At 37.8% G+C, this 16,736-nt stretch overlaps 1 protein-coding gene across 1 annotated transcript in view; it reads left to right on the top strand.

The window, feature by feature from the left end:
* The window catches only part of ADAM9 (ADAM metallopeptidase domain 9), a 141,470-nt gene that overhangs the window by 79,402 nt on the left and 45,332 nt on the right, over window positions 1-16,736 (top strand). Inside the window, 2 exon segments of the mRNA XM_039242586.1 lie at window positions 3,454-3,559; window positions 6,861-7,044. Coding sequence (XP_039098517.1) covers window positions 3,454-3,559; window positions 6,861-7,044 — 290 coding nt within the window.

Here is a 16,736-nt window from a genome sequence, read left to right as displayed (position 1 = left end):
TGGGGAAGTAGTCACAGAATGGGTTCAGGGATGGACTGTGCCTAGCGTGAGGATGACCTGAGCTGAAACTCCATTGGCCACCTGACCTCCATAGCTCCCTACTCTGACTGGTAGGCCACCGTGATGTTTTGTGTCTCCTGGAAGTGGTGTCAGTTCAGAGGTAGTGTCCAGTTTACCCTGGTAAAAGGCGATAGGTTCTGTTGGGGATGGATGGGAGAAAGATTGACAGTATAAATTTTTGGCAGCGTATCAGGGTTCTACCTAAAGGGTTCTACCTCTCCTTCATTTAAGGGGTTCTGGGTCTAAAAATATGGCTCAGGTCTGGGAATCAGTTGAGGGCCCATGACTTTTTTTTGATTCAGATTAGACTTTTGTTCATTTGACCTAGAACTTTTCTGCTTATATAGATGTAGTAAGAATTTACTGGTGGGCTTCCTCTCTTTTTATTTCCAGGAACACCGTGATCAACTAACTAATGCCATAGGTCGGTACAAGTTAGTCTTTTCTAAGTGCTCCTTTGACTTTGCTGTTCATTATGCAAAAGGAATATCAAGTAGCTGCTATGTAGTCATTCTGGTGAAAAGCCACAGCGAGTTTACCTTGAGGCATGGCACCACTGATAGCTTTATTATTACTTTTATTGTTGTTGGGTTAGAAACCATTCTCTCTTTTATTTACATTTTTCTTTTCAAATTTTTATTTAAATTCTAGTTACTTAACCTTCAGTGCAGTGTTGGTTTCAGGAGTAGAATTCAATGATTCATCACTTACATATAACACCCAGTGCTCATCACAAATGCCCTCCTTAATACTCATCATCCATTTAGCCCATCCCCTCCCCACCTCCCTCCATTTCTATTGTTCTCTATTGTTAAGAGTCTCTTAATGGTTTGTTTCCCTCTCTCCTTTTCTTTCTCTTTTTCCCCCCTTTCTATATGCTCATCTGTTTTGTTTCTTAAATTCCACATATGAGTGAAATCATATGGTATTTGTCTTTCTCTGACTGGCTTATTTCACTTATCATAATGTACTCTAGTTCCATCCACGTTGTTGCAAATGGCAAGATTTCATTCTTTTTGATGACTAATATTCCAGTGTGTGTGTGTGTGTGTGTGTGTGTGTGTGTGTGTATGTGTGTGTGTATATATATATATATATATATATACATACCACATCTTCTTTATCCATTCATCAGTCGATGGACATATGGAATCTGCATATTTTGGCTATTGTCGATAGTGCTGATGTAAACATCAGGGTGCATGTATCCCTTTGAATCTGTATTTTTGTATAAAAAAATCTATATTTTGTATTTGGATAAATACCTAGTAGTACAATTGCTGGGTTGTAGGGTGATTCTGTTTTTAACTTTCTGAGAAACCTCCATACTGTTTTTCAGAGTGGCTGTACCAGTTTGTACTCCCATCAACAATGAAAAAGTGTTCCCCTTTCTTCGCATCCTCGCCAACACCTGTTATTTCTTGTGTTGTTAATTTTTAGTTGGCTTTGTTTTGATTACACAATGATGCTAGCAGTGTTCCTGCAGTGATAGTGTATATTGTATTGCCTCTTGTGTTTCTTTCCTTAGATTGAAGTGATTGAGGTTCCCAAGGAAATGGTTGCTTTTATCACAACTAGGTAGATTTCTTTGTTTGGTAATTGGCAGTGATGGGTTTATGCCAAGACCACACTGGAATCTTGTTTTCCCATCTTCTTCCATTTCTGTCTTGAGTCAGTAGGAACAGCAACAACAACGCATTCAAGTTAATGGAATAAGTGAGCATCATATGTTGATTGGGGCTTGAGTTTGAGAAAACAGAGACTTAATAATAGGAACTGTTCTGTTTCTCTTCAGAGAGGTACTGGTAAACTATATCCATTGTATATCAGGATGTGGGACACTTAATAGGGGATTGATACATATTTAATGAGGAAAGGAAGGAAAGAGCAAGGGAAGGAGGGAAAGGAAAAGAATGGATAGGAAAGGAAAGGAGACCCAAGTTTTCTGTTTTTGTTTCTCTCAGTTAGAAGATCAGTCATGAGTAGTATGCTGGATTTCTCTGAAGGTAGAGATGTTGATTTTGACCAGACTTCTGCTGTCTCTAGTTTCTGTCTGTTGTATTCCTTATCTTATGGTGGGTTAGATAGGGATTGAGGAGAGATGACTAAAAATTAAATGGGATGTATTTGTATTATCTTAGTCAGATCATGGGATAGAGTAGTAGAGATCTGTCAACTCTTGATACATTTTGTAAAAATAGGCAAGTTATTATAGCCTAAAAAATAATTACAGATACAGTTTAATGAGGTAAATACTACTATATAGCAAAGATATTATCTTCATAGAGGCCTATGGAGAAGTCTAGGACTATGGGAGCTACAGTTGTTTCTCTATCTCTCCTTTTTTAATTGTATATTTTTGAAAGAGACAGAGACAGAGTGTGAGTGGAGGAGTGACGGAGAGAGAGGGAGACACAGAATCTGAAGCGGCTCCAGGCTCTGAGTTGTCAGCAGAGAGCCCTACGCGGGTCTAGAACTGGGGAACCGCAAGATCATGACCTGAGCCAAAGTCAGATGCTTAAGTGACTGAGCCACCCAGGCACTACCGGTTATTTTTCTCTTTGGAGATTATCTGGAAGTTTTAGAGCTCCTTCTGTTCCCTAGAAGGGCTCTGCTAGGGATCCTGCCATGTGCAGTTTGCCCTGTGCAGGTATTATTCTAAGTTCCCTTTTCACATTGCTTGATCCTCCTCTTTCTTACTCCAGCTTCTTTTGCCTCCTATCCATTTTCTTTTAAATGAAACAATGTAAGCATTAAATGTGTAAGAATTCCTTTAGTCAACAGAAAGTACTGGCATTTTGGCTTAAAAATACTTAAAAACAAAATTTTTTTTAGGAATGTGTAATTAGTGGGCGAACTGAACATGAAGTGATAATACATATATACAATATGAGAAAGCAAGAATGGATTGCTACTTTGTCAGCTGTCATGGATGTTTGCCAATCCATCTTGTTAGTGGAGCATGTAAATTCAGCATTTATAGATGGTAAATTAAAAACCCAATAACAACAGCTGTCAGTGTCTTCACCAACCCTTCCAAGTCGGACCTAACGATTCAGTAGAGGCGTGTTTGAGAGCGAGGAGAAGGAACATGCTGAGAACACTAGCATACTGTGCATGTTCTTTCATTTATTTATAATTTCATCTTGTTTAATGATATTTCTTTTAGGGTCTGAGTGTTTGAGCCCAGGCTAACTTTCAAGTACAATGTAAGCTTTATTTTTACATTTTGTTGTTAAGTATAAAAGTAGAACAAAAATGTTTTACCTGTGAGGCTTGAAACTTTCTGGAAGGTGTTGAGGCAGTTCATCAAGGTGTATGGATTGTCATAGGGAATATTCTATTATCTATGAATTAAGTTGCCATACTTTTTTTTTTTTTTTAATGTTACAGAAGCCAAGGCTGCTCCAAGAGATTGTTTCATTGATGTGAATTCTAAAGGTGACAGATTTGGCAATTGTGGTTTCTCTGGCAATGAATACAAGAAGTGTGCCACTGGGTAAGTGGAGGCTAGGAATGTGAATGCTTTTAAGACCAGTCATCTCACGACTGCTGGCTTTCTCTCCCTTAAATACTGAACTTTCAAATTAACAGTTTATAACATAAGGCTTCAGTGAGACTCTGAAAAAAACTAGTAAAATAATTCATCCCTTTTGATGTTAACTGTCTAAACTGTAATGGATTTTAGAATCTTTGTTTTTCCTTATTCTACAATAAGAACCTCAAAAACACTCTTCCTCTCCTTTTTTTTCATTACAAGATGGCACTGATTAATGAGTCGATACCTTTAAAAGTTCATTCTGGATGTTGTTATTTTCTTCTTGCTCTATATAATTTTAAAGTGACAAATTAAAACATTTTTTGTTTCTTTAAGATTTGCTTATTGTAAAAATTAAAAATTATTTAAAAATTATAAATGAGAAAAAAGTCATCCATAATCTCAGTCCATATATATTTGCTAATTTCTGTGTATTTCTTCCTCTTTTTTGTTTCTATGCACTATATATACACACACTGATATTTTGTATAATTGGAATTATTCTGTATTACTGGGCATCTCTTCTGCCTGCCTCACCTGCTACTTTGCCCATTAGTCTAAGCAAGTGTAGTGAAAGAATGTTTGCTAAGAAGAAATAACAGCAGCCATCTCCACATTGCTAAATCCAACAGGCATTGTTAGGTCTTCATGCCCTTGACCTTTCAGTGTCATTCAAGTATGTTGACCATTTTTTCCTTGAAGAAACCTCTTTCCTTGGCTTTTGTGTGGAATGTTCTTCTAGTATTCTTTTCTCTGTTTCTGGTTGCTCCTTTAATGTGTTTATTTGTAGGCTCATCTTTCTCTACTCAGCCATTAAATACTGTGAGACACCAGGTATGCTGGCCTACATGTGGTCTTCTGCCACAGGGCCTCTGCAGATACTGTCCCTTCTGCCTGGCATGCCCTCAGCTCCTCCAGATCTTACTGCTGTGTGTTTCCCCCCTTCCCCACCCCCTTAATGTTAGCCAGTTTATTTTGTTCTAATTCTTTCTTGATATATAAAACAGAGTACATGGAAGATAAGAAAAAGTGTTTCTTTTTTTATAAATTTTAAAAATGTTTTATTTATTTCTGAGAGAGAGAGAGATACACAGCGTGAGCAGGGGAGGGTCAGAGAGAGAGGGAGATACAGAATCTGAAGCAGGCTCCAGGCTCTGAGCTGGCTGTCAGCACAGAGCCCGACACAGGGCTCGAACCCACGAACCATGAGATCATGACATGAGCCAAAGTCCGACGTTTAACTGACTGAGCCACCCAGGTGCTCCAACAAGAAAGTGTTTCAAAAGGAGATATGAATGTAACTTTTGATATCCATCTTACATAGTTTCAAAAGGGGAAGGAGAGAGAGGGAGAGAGATTGAGAGATTTTAAGCAGGCTCCACACTCAGTGGGGAGCCTGAACGGGGCTCAATCCCATGACCCTGGGGTCATGACCTGAGCCAAAATCTAGAGTTGAAAGCCAACTGAGCCACCCAGATGCCCTCATTTAAAAAAAAAAAGTTTATTTATTTTGAGAGGGAAAAAGTGTGAGCGTGCATAAGTGGGGTAGGGGCAGAGAGAGAGGGAAAGAGACAGAATCCCAAGCATCCAACAGATGTTAACTTAGGTCTGCTTTATGCTATACTTTGTTTTAGAGGTTTTCTCTTTTTTTAATTATTTTTTATTTTAGAGAGAGACAAAGAGAGTGGGGGAGAGAGGCAGAGGGAGAGAGACAGAGAATCCCAAACAAGTTCCAGGCTTAGCACGAAGCCTGATGTGTGGCTTGATCCCACGACCCTGGGATCATGACCTGAGCTAAAATCAAGAGTCAGACTCTCAACTGACTGAGCCACCCAGGCACCCATGTTTTAAAGGTTTTCGTATCTAATTTGAACCAACTATGTGAGATAGACATTATTATTTATCTCTTGTTTTTCAGATGAAGGAACTAAAGCTCAGAAAGTTTAAACACTTTTTATTTCAGGTTAAATAGTGAATAAATGGTGACATAAGAATAAATGTAAACTCGAGACAAAATTACTATCCCTTAAGTGCAGGATGGAGGGAAGAGGAGACTTAATAGTATATGCAAAAAGTAAATAAGGGTCAGTTCAAGGCCATCGATAATGTAATGTAGTTACCATAATAGCTACTATAATCACGGGCTTGCTAGTAGTACAGTATCTAGAATAAAGGAAAGTGAGCTCCATTATGTTCTTTCTTTATCAGGTTATAACTGAAATTTCATGCCCTACGCTGAGCACTATGCTTTAAGAGGCAGTGAGACAAACCGGAATATATTTAGAGGGGAGCTTCCTTGTTCCATGAGAAGAATTGTAGGATATTGCTCTGATGAAGTATTTAAGAACTACATGATAATTGTCCTAAAATAGCTGCGTTGTGGAAGAAGGAAAAGACATTAGCTGGGACCAATGAGGAAAAGTTATACTCAAGAAATAAAATAGTTTTATGATAGCTAGAATGAGAATTTTTAGGGGTTGGTGAGTTAGAGGAATTGGTGAATTAGAAGAAAACAATATCCTATAATGACTTGGCAGTGATATCATAAAGGAGATTCAAGTATAGGGTAGATTGTTGGATCACAAGGCAATCAGGTAGAAAATTTCAATATAGTATCTTAAGAGTTGATGTAAGTGGTATTTAGTGTGTTATGGGAGGGCATTTAGCTAACACGGCCTTGGTGATAGGAATTGTAGTCAGGTAACCCTTCATAGAGTTGTAATATTGAATCAGTGAGTTGAATTAGTGAATTAATGAGTTAATGAATTGAGTCTTAAATTAAGTAACTAAGAGTTAGCTTAGCCCAAGCCAAGAGGGTGGAGTCCTTTCTTAGTTATTTTATAGTACAGAATCTAATTTTCTCCTTACAGTAACTCTATGAGAAGTCACAACTGAATTTTGGTGTAGTTCTATTATTTTCTGTGTAAAAGCATTTATAAAATTATATTTATAAACAGCTCTTTAGTTAGACTTTTTTGAGCCCTAGACAGATAGTAAAGAGAGAGTAGGTGTGGGGAGAGAAGGAGCATCACCTGGTGCACCTACTGATTTCATCCTAGCATCCAGTTATTTCTGACGTATTTGAAGAGAACCGCTTAGATGTCTTTGCTCTCATACACTTTCTCTGTTGAGATTCCCTTCAGCTAACTATCAGTAAACTTTAAGTTAAAAAAAAAATAACTTTATATGTCCAAATATGTCATTTTCTTTTGTATCTACACTGGATGCATTTTATGTTTGCATTATTTCTCCGTCTTTGTAGGAATGCGTTGTGTGGAAAGCTTCAGTGTGAGAATGTACAAGAGATGCCTGTATTTGGAATTGTGCCTGCTATTATTTAGACTCCCAGCAAAGGCACCAAATGTTGGGGTGTGGATTTCCAGCTAGGATCAGATGTTCCAGATCCTGGGATGGTGAATGAAGGCACAAGATGTGATGATGGAAAGGTAATCAAAATGTTTTCTATTTACAATTTAAAATGTAAAACATAATAAAAACCATTATACAAAGTAAGTGGTTATTTTCTGATTTGGAATCTAATGTTTTTTGGTAGAGATTTTGGAAAATACAAAACCACCAAGGACAAAATTAAGAATGGCCATTATATTACTATCCAGATTTCACTCACAGTCCTACATTATAATGTCTGGTCTATGTTGCAGTAGACTGTGCATATTTCTTTCCCTTATCAATGGAGCTATAATTTATTAGCCAGTCTGATATTATTGGGGCATTTAGGTGATTGCTGGGATTGTGTGTGTGTGTGTGTGTGTTTGTGTGTGTGATGGCATGTCTCTAGACTATAATGTCTAGTACGAGAAATGTCACAGTGCTTGTCCCCTCACGCTCCCTGCTACCCTGATCACCGCTGTTTGGATCAGATATGAGTCAAGAGTCAGCCAGCTCCTGACTTACTATCAGTGGTTTCAATATGAGAAGATGAGCTTGGATAAATTCCTTTTGGGGAGAATATATAATTAAGAAACATAATTAAGAGTAGGGCAGAAAGTGTAGGAATCCCTCAGCAATGCCATGAAGCAGGAGTAGGGCTAGAATGGTTATGGCAAACTTCAGTCATTTATAGAAGATATGGGGGAGCAGGAGTGTTGGGCAGGTTCAAGAAACCAACTTGGAGGAGAGTAGAGGAGGGGGAAGAGAGAGAGAACAGAAGTGTCTGATAACGTGACACATGAAAAAGACAGGTGGACTTGCTAGTTACCTCACTGTCTACCGAGTTTTCAGTTCCAGTTCTGTTCCTCCTTTCCTACAAAAAGACTCTTATATTTTTGTGCCTGTCATTGCCACTGTAAAAACTTGATTGCTGTAGTTACTATAAACAATGCTGAGGTAAATGGCTTTATAAATAAAAATTTTAGAGTATTATGATTGTTTTCTGAGGTTAAACTACTCTAATGGGGTACGCATACTTCTTAAGGTTTTAGAGTTTTGCTTGATTTCTCTTTTTCATTTTTAAGTTTATCTACTTATTTTGAGAGAGAGAGAGAGAGAGAGAGAGCAGCATGAGCGAGTGAGGAGCAGAGAGGGAGAAAGAGAATTCCAACCAGGTTCTGCACTGTCAACACACACAGCCCAATGTGGGGCTCGAACTCATGAACTGTGAGATCATGACCTGAGCCGAAATCAAGAGTTGGACGTTTAACCAACTCAGCCACCCAGGTCCCCATGATTGTTTCTCTTTAGAAAAAGCCATAATAGTTTACCTTCCAACCAGTTTTTAGTGGGAAATGTTTTAATTCTCCATACTATAGTCAAGATTAGCTATCATTTTAAAGTTTTTGTTGGTGGTTTCCTTTTTATTTTTTCTTGATTATTAGGGATGTTGACTTTTTTGTCTCTATATATTTATTCCTTCTTCTGTGATTTGCTTTGTTGATGTTCTTTTTTCCACTTAAAAATTGGTCTGTTTTCTTACTGATTTTGAATTTGATTTATTTCTTATTGATTTTTAAAGAACCTTAATTTATGTCAAATATAACAAGTATAATATATAAATATACATATATGATGTTTTTGCCTGGTGTATTTCTTGCCTCTTCATTTTTCTCTTGTTTTTAGTGGTTTTTTTTGCTGTGTTTGCATTTTTATGTATTTAAATCTGTTATTCCCTTCCTTTATGGTTTCTAACTTTACTTATTTTATAAGACCTTTCTCGGTATAATATCAGATCATTATTCTCTTGTATTTTATACTAGATTTTGCTTTTTATTTAATACCTCTTTAATCCAGGGGAATGTTGAGTGTATATAGTATGAGGTGGGCATTCTTTTCTTTTTTTTTTTTTCCCTTTTATCATTTGTTCACTCAGAAAATCATTACTGTAAGCTGAGTTCTAATGATATTTTTTTTCAGAATGGTTTATCCTATGCCTTAACCTCATTTATAATCTCTCTTCTTTAATTTGAAATTTTATTTAAATTACCTATTAAATGTTTATGTATTCTAGGGCTTAGTTTTTGTTTTTTTCCTCTTCATGACCATTGATAGGTCTAACTACTCATGTGTCAGTACTGTCTTGATTGAGTTTTTATTGGTTTTATAAAGTATTTTTAATATGTGGTCATGCAAATACCCTCTCATTCCTTATTCCTACTTCTCTTAGCTATTTTTATTCATTTGTAATTCCAGATGAACTTGAGATAATTTTTGTCGAGGTACAAAATAATTAAAAACTAAGAAATTAAAAACTGCTTTGGAATTTTAGTTGGTATGACATTAAATTTATAAACTTATAACGGGGAAAAGTGACATCATTACATTCTTGAGTCTTCTCAAAGAAGATCCCCAGTTTTGAGGGATCTTGTTTTAAGCATTTAGTAATAAAGGTCTTTCTGTTTTTTGTTAATTTTATTCTTGGGTAGATTTTTATTGCTATTATGAATAGGCCCATTTTCTCCTGTATATTTTCTATTTTGTTATACTTCAATTTCTAGTTGGTTTTTACTGATAAGAAAAACTATTTTGTCTGTATTTTTGACTGGATATTACTGATACTCAGAAAAAAATTCATTTGTATATGTTGATTTTGTTACCAGCTATACACTTAGTGTTACCTATTTCTATTGTCAATTATTTTAGAATCTTCTAAGTAAACAGTCATTATCTGTAAATGATAAAAATTTGATTTCCTTTCTCATATTTACAATTTGGATTTATTTTCTTGTGTAATTGCAATGATAGCACTTCCAGAATAATTGTAAATAGTGATAGTGTGCATCTTTGTCTTGGCCCTGACATGAGTAGGAATGCATCTACCCTTTCAAAGTTATGTGTGATTTTGGCTAATGGCTTAGGGTATATATTATTTTTCATTTAATGCAGTATGCTTTTATCCTATTTAACAAGAATAAAAATAAAGAATACATTTTATATTTTATAAGTAGTTTTTTTGTGACATTAAAATACTAAATATTTAAAAAATATTAGATACTATTAAAATAATCATTTGGGGAACCTGGGTGGCTCAGTTGGTTGAGCACCTGATTTCAACTCAGGCCATGATCTAACGGTCTGTGAGTTCGAGCCCTTTGTTGGGCTCTGTGCTGACAGCTCAGAGCCTGGAGCCTTCTTTGGATTCCGTGTTTCCCTCTCTCTCTCTGCCTTTCCTCAACTTGTGTACTCTCTCTCTCAAAAATAAATAAAAACATTAACAAAAATCATTAGTTACCTTTGACCTATTGCTATGTGCTGGGTTGTATCAATAAATTCCCTAACATTAAATTATCTTTGCATTCCTGGAGCACACACTGGTAACATTAAATTTTTCTTTATATATATTCCTGGGTTCTAGGTGTTGGTGAATTTACTTTTGTGTTTCTGAAACTGTATACTTTTGATGTTTTTTGAATTTATGAAATTTTACTCTGTAAATTATAGTCAGTACTCTTAAGTCCCACAAAAATCTCAGATAATATTGAATTAAAGTATAACAGGATTAATTGATTTAAACCAGATAATCAAATAAAGAGCTTTGGAACCGCAAATCTCAAGTAACCGTTCCTGCGATCTTTGCTTCTCCCTGTTGGCTCCCCGCCCCTCCCTTGCCCCAGCTTATTGAGATGTAGTTGACATTAACATGGTATAAGTTTAAGGTGTACACTGTGATGATTTGATACATGTATATATTATGAAATGACTACCATGGTAAGGTTTGTTAACACATCTATAACCTCCCATAAATACAATTTCTTTCTCTCTCTCTCTCTCTCTCTCTTCTTTCTTTTTTTTTTTTTTTTTGTTTTGGTGGTAGGAACATTTCAGATTTACTCTCTTGGTAACTTTCAGGCATATAATATTGTTAACTATAACCACCATGCTGAATATTAGATACCCAGATCTTATTCATCTTGTAACAAGAAGTTTATGATCAACATCTTCCCATTTTTCCTACTCTCCAGCCTCTGGCAACCATTGTTTTATTGTCTGTTTCTATGAGTGTGGCTTTTTTTTCTCTCTTTTTAAAAGACCCCACGTATATGTGAGATCATATGGTTTTTATCTGTCTTTGTCAGACTTCCTTCACCTAGAATAATACCCCCAAGTTCCACATATGTTGCTGCAAATGACAAGATTTGTCGTTGGGGAGTGTGTTGTTTACTTCCCACATTTTTGTGAATTGTACACTTTCCTCCTGTTACTAATTTTTAGTTTCATACCATTGTGGTTGGAAAAGATACTAAATATGATTTCAGTCTTCTCAATATGTTAAGTCTTGCTTTGTGGCCCAATATAAGTTGTATACTGTAGACTGTTCTGTGTGGGCTCGAGAAGAGTATGTATTCTGTTGCTGTCTCATGGTAGTTCTGTTTATGTTTGTTACATCCATTTTGGTCTATAAAGTCCTTGAGGTTTGCTATTTCCTTACTAAATTTCTGTCTGGGGGCATCAGGGTGGCTCAGTCGGTTAAGCATCCAACTCTTGATGTTGGCTGAGGTCATGATCTCATGGTTTTTGAGATCAAGCCTTTCTCTGTTGGGCTGTGCGCTGAGTGCACGGGGCCTGCTTGGGATTCTCTTCTATTCTACTGCTGCTTGCATGTTCATGCATGCTCTCTCTCAAAATAAATAAATGAACTCAAAAAGAAATTTCTGTCTGGATGATCTATCCGGTGTTGAAAGTGGGGTGTTGAAGTCCATTACTCTTATTGTACTGCTGTCTGTTTCTCCCTTCAGTTTTGTTACTGTTTGCCTTAAATATTTAAATGCTTCATTGGAGGGTTTATAAATACTTAAAATTGTTACATCCTCTTGGTGAATTGACTCCTTTCATCCCCATTCCGTGGCCTTGTCTCTTAAAACCAATTCTGACTAAGTCTATTGTATGTGATATAAGTGTAGCCATTCCTGCTCTTTTGGTTACCACTGGCATGGAATGTGTTTTTCTGTCCTTTCACTTTCTCTCTCTTTTTTTTTTAATACTTTATTTTTATTTTTTTAAATGTTTTATTTATTTTTTATTTATTTCTGAGAGAGAGAGAGAGAGAGACAGTATGAACAGGGGAGGGTCAGAGAGAGAGGGAGATACAGAATCTGAAGCAGGCTCCAGGCTCTGAGCTAGCTGTTAACACAGAGCCCAACATGGGGCTTGAACCCACGAACCGTGAGATCATGACCTGAGATGAAGTCTGACACTTAACTGACTAAGCCACCCAGGTGCCCTGTCCCTTCACTTTCAACCTGTGTGTCCTTAACGCTAAAGTGAGCCTCTTTAAGACAGCATATTGTTGGAGATATATATATAAAATATATCATATATTATATATATAATCCATTCATATTTATATATAAAATATATATTATATATATAATCTATTCAGCCACTTTGTGTCTTTTGATATGGGACTTTAGTTCATTTCTGTTTAAATTAATTATTGATAGCTAAGGACACATTGCTATTTCATTGTTCGTTGCCTGTTTTAGTTCTTTTGTTCCTTTCTTCCTCTCTTACTATCTTCTTTCATGATTTGTGTGTGTGTGTGTGTGTGTGTGTGTATGCTTTAATTCTTTTCTTTTTATCTTTTCTGTGTCTGTGTTTCTTCTTTTGTGGTTATTGTGAGGCTTATATAAAACAATTTTTAGATATAAGTCTATTTTTTTTTAATATTTTTATTTATTTCTAGGAGAGAGAGAGACAGCATGAGCAGGGGAGGGTCAGAGAGAGAGGGAGACACAGACTCTGAAACAGGCTCCAGGCTCTGAGCTGGCAGTCAGCACAGAGCCCGACGCGGGGCTCGAACCCACGAACCGCGAAATCATGACCTAAGCGAAAGTCGGACGCTTAACCGACTAAGCCACCCAGGCGCCCCTATAAGAGTCTATTTTAAGCTGATAATAACTTACCTTCAATTGCATACACAAACTCTACACTTTTACTTTTCATGTTTTAAACTAGTGATGTCATACTTGGGATCTTTTTACAATCTTGGCTGCTTTCTCTTCCTGCTTTCAACATTCTCTCCTTGTTTTTGTCTTTTAACATTTTGATTACAATGTGTCTCAGTAATTTTTGGGTTGATCTTGCATGGAGTTCTTTGAGCGTCCTGTATTTGAATGTCTATATTCTCCGAAGATTTGGGGAATTTTCAGCTATTGTTTCATTAAATAAGCTTTCTTCTACATTCCTCTTCTGGGACTCCTATGATATGAATGTTTGCTTGATGGTGTCCCATAATTCACAGAGGCTTTCTTCACCCCTTTTCATTCTTCTCTATTTTTTGTCTCTCTAACTGGCTTATTTTAAATAATTTTTGAGTTTGCTGATTCTTCTGGATAAGTAAATCTGTTCTTTAAGCTTTCTATTGAATTTCTCATTTCTGTCATTGTATTCTTCAGCTCCAGGATTTCTTTTTGGGTCCTTTTTATGGTTTCTACTTCTTTATTAAACTGATTCTGTTCATTGTTGTTGTTGTTTTTTTCTGGTTTTGTTTAGTAGTCTGTGTTCTCTTTCATTTCATCCAATTTCTTTATGATGATTATTGTGAATTCTTTGTCAGAGAGCCTATAGATCTTCATTTCTTTGGGGAGATCTCTTTATAGGCACTTTGGTTATGTCATATTTGCCTGATGTTTCCATGTAGTATTACATTGGTGGCTGTGTATTTGAAGGAACAAACACCTCTTCTAGTCTTTACATATTGTTTTCATCAGACCTCTTGTCTGTTTCCTGTATTAATGGGATTACCTCTGGAATTTTAGGCTGGGTTGGAGCTGGTTACAAGCCTGCCTTCACAATGGGGTCTGTGGTTGGTGTGCTCCTTATCAGGAGCTCCGTGGGCAGAGATCCTGACTGGTCTCTGAGTGGATTGAACTCCCTGTAGTAGTACCTTGTTTAGTAGGTAGGGTAGCCTTGAGACAAGGATCTGCTTCAGGGTCCACATTTGGGTCTTCAGATACCAGGCCTACTACCAGGTGCATGGACTAGTGTGGCTCCCATCAGGTACCTGAGAAGACTGCCATTTGTTCAATGGATGGGTCCCTGGGTGGCCAGGACTTCTCCCTGATTGGCTGGATGGAGTAGGAGCTGAATATAGGGCTACTTTAGGATCTTTTGATGTGCAGACATGAGCATCTGCCTTTGGAATCCCACAAGATGCCCTGAGACTTGGAGTTGCTGAAACTGAGTATAAGTCTCTTTCAGAATTTTTGAGAATGCAGGAGATGGGTCCCTTGGTTGATGGATATGCTGGTGGACTGTGACTGTGATGTGGCTGGAGCCAAGTACAAGGCCCTTCAGGATTTCTGGGGTTACAGCTGGGAGAGTCTCATTTTGGGTCCCTGTGCCAGAAAGTATATTCACAGAGTGCAGCTGTTAGGGATAGAGTCAAGTGGAGTGTCCTTTTAGAAATACTGGGGTTGCAGACAAGATTGTCTCCCACTGGGGCCCTGGATCCTTAGGACTGCTGGCAGATTGTGGCTGTGAAGAAGCTAGAGCTGCATTTGGGCCCTTTCAGGATCTCAGGGGGCATAGATGGAAGTTTCTCCCACCTGGTCTCTGTGCCAGCAGGCCTCTTCAAGGAGTGTGGCTGTCAGGGGCCTAGAGGTGAGTATAGGGCCCTTTCAGACTCTGTAATCTGAGTTTGGTAGGTTTACCTCCAGGGGCTCCCAGACTGTGGCTGAGAGGGTCCATTCTGGGACAGAGGTCCTGTTACTTGATGCACATGTAGGTGTGACACCTCTTGGGTCCTTTGGTGTATGGTGTTGATGACAGCCCTAAGGCCAGATGGGGTTGGAGCTGGAGCCAAGTTCTTGGGCTGTGGAGCTGTTTCTGAATCTATAGCCATGACCATGGTTGGTAATAAAGTTTCCTGGGTATAAGCCTAACTTCTCAAAATGGCTCTCCTTATTCTTGGGCGACATAGGGGTTTCATAGTCTCTGTCTGGATCCCAGAGCTCCCACAAAGGCACTTTTGTCCAAGGATAGATTTCAAATTATGTGTGTGGTGTGGGATGTGGTTGAGGGATGTTTTATTAAGTCATTTTACCGATATCACTTCTCTCCTGTTGGCTTTATTTTCTTCTGTTACACACAGATATTACAATATAACAGGAAAAAACCCCTCATATTTTCCCAGTACCCTTGAATAGATTAGGGTTATTTTATCCTCCAGCTGTAAATCAGAACATCCTGGGAAGGGAATATCAAGGGTCAACTTGGAGGGCCCTTTGTAATGTTAAGAGGAATAAAGCAATATGATTGGCAGGAACTGGAATACAGGCTCTGTCACATGCTTAACTCTGTTTAACCAATGACTGTGAGGGAATGTGAAGAGTTAAGTAAGTTTACTAGAAACAAAAAAAAAGGGAGAAAGAGAGTGGAAATCAAATTGACTAGAATTAAGGGGAAAAAAAGGAAAAGTAAAGAAGTCAACAAAATACAGAAACAAAAATATTTAGGCATCACTACAGTCAAGTCGTTTTATATAGTCTCTGTTTTCTGTTGTAATACCTAAGGCTAGTCATTAGTAGGCATATTTAAGTCTGCACAGGCTGCCATAAAAAATATTAATTACATCCCAGTTCACTTAAACAACAGAAATTTATTTCTCACAGTTCTGGAGTCTGGGAAGTCCAAGATCAACGTGCCTGGATTTCCTTCTTAGGCTTCTTCTCTTGGCTCATAGGTGGCTGTCATCTTGCTTTGTTCTCATGTGACCCTTTTTCTGGGTGCTCTGGAGAAAGAGAGAGAGAGAGAGACAGCCCACAAACTCTCTGGTGTCTTTTCTTATAAAATTTCTAATCCCATCAGACCAGGGTTCTACCCTTAGGACTTCATCTAACCCAAATTACCTCCCAAAGTCTTTATCTCTAAATACCACCATGTCAGGGTTGGGACTTCATCATATGAATCTTTTTTTACTTTTTTAAAGTTTTCTTTTTGTTTCCTTTTTTTCTTTTTCTTTTTTTAAATAGTTTATTTTGTCAAGTTGGTTTCCAATTAACACCCAGTGCTCATCCCAATAAGTGCACTCCTCCATGCCCATCACCCCCCTTCCCCTCTTCCCCACCCCCATCGGCCCTCAGTTTGTTCTCAGCATTCAAGAGTCTCTCATGGTTTGCCTCCCTCACTCTCCCCAACTGTTTTTCCCCTTATTTTCCCCCATGGTCCTTCATTAAGTTCCTCCTAATCCACCTATATGTGCAAACATATGGTATCTGTCCTTCTCTGCCTGACTTATTTCGCTCAGCATAACACCCTCAAGGTCCATCCATGTTGCTACACATGGCCAGATTTCATTCTTCCTCATTGCCATGTAGTATTCCATTGTATAAATATACCACATCTTCTTGATCCATTCATCACTTTGTGAACAGTTTAAGCTCTTTCCATGTTTTGGCTATTGTTGCGAGTGCTGCTGTGAACATTGCGGTCCATGTGCCTCTATGCATCAGCACTCCTGTATCCCTTGGGTAAATTCCTGGCAGCGCTACTGCTGGGTCATAGGGGAGTTTTATTGTTAATTTTTTAAGAGACCTCCGTACTGTTTTCCAGAGGGGCTGCACCAGTTTACATTCCCACCAACAGTGTAGGAGGGTGCCCGTTTCTCCACATCCTCGCCAGCATCTAGAGTCTCCTGATTTGCTCATTTTCACCACCCTGACCAGCATGAGGTGGTATCTCAGTG

This window comes from Hyaena hyaena, unplaced genomic scaffold, assembly GCF_003009895.1.
Source record: "Hyaena hyaena isolate Hyena2069 unplaced genomic scaffold, ASM300989v1 scaffold_215, whole genome shotgun sequence".
Taxonomy (NCBI): domain Eukaryota; kingdom Metazoa; phylum Chordata; class Mammalia; order Carnivora; family Hyaenidae; genus Hyaena; species Hyaena hyaena.
The sequence above is the reverse complement of the archived record's forward strand: the minus strand, read 5'-3'. Positions and strand labels throughout refer to the sequence as shown.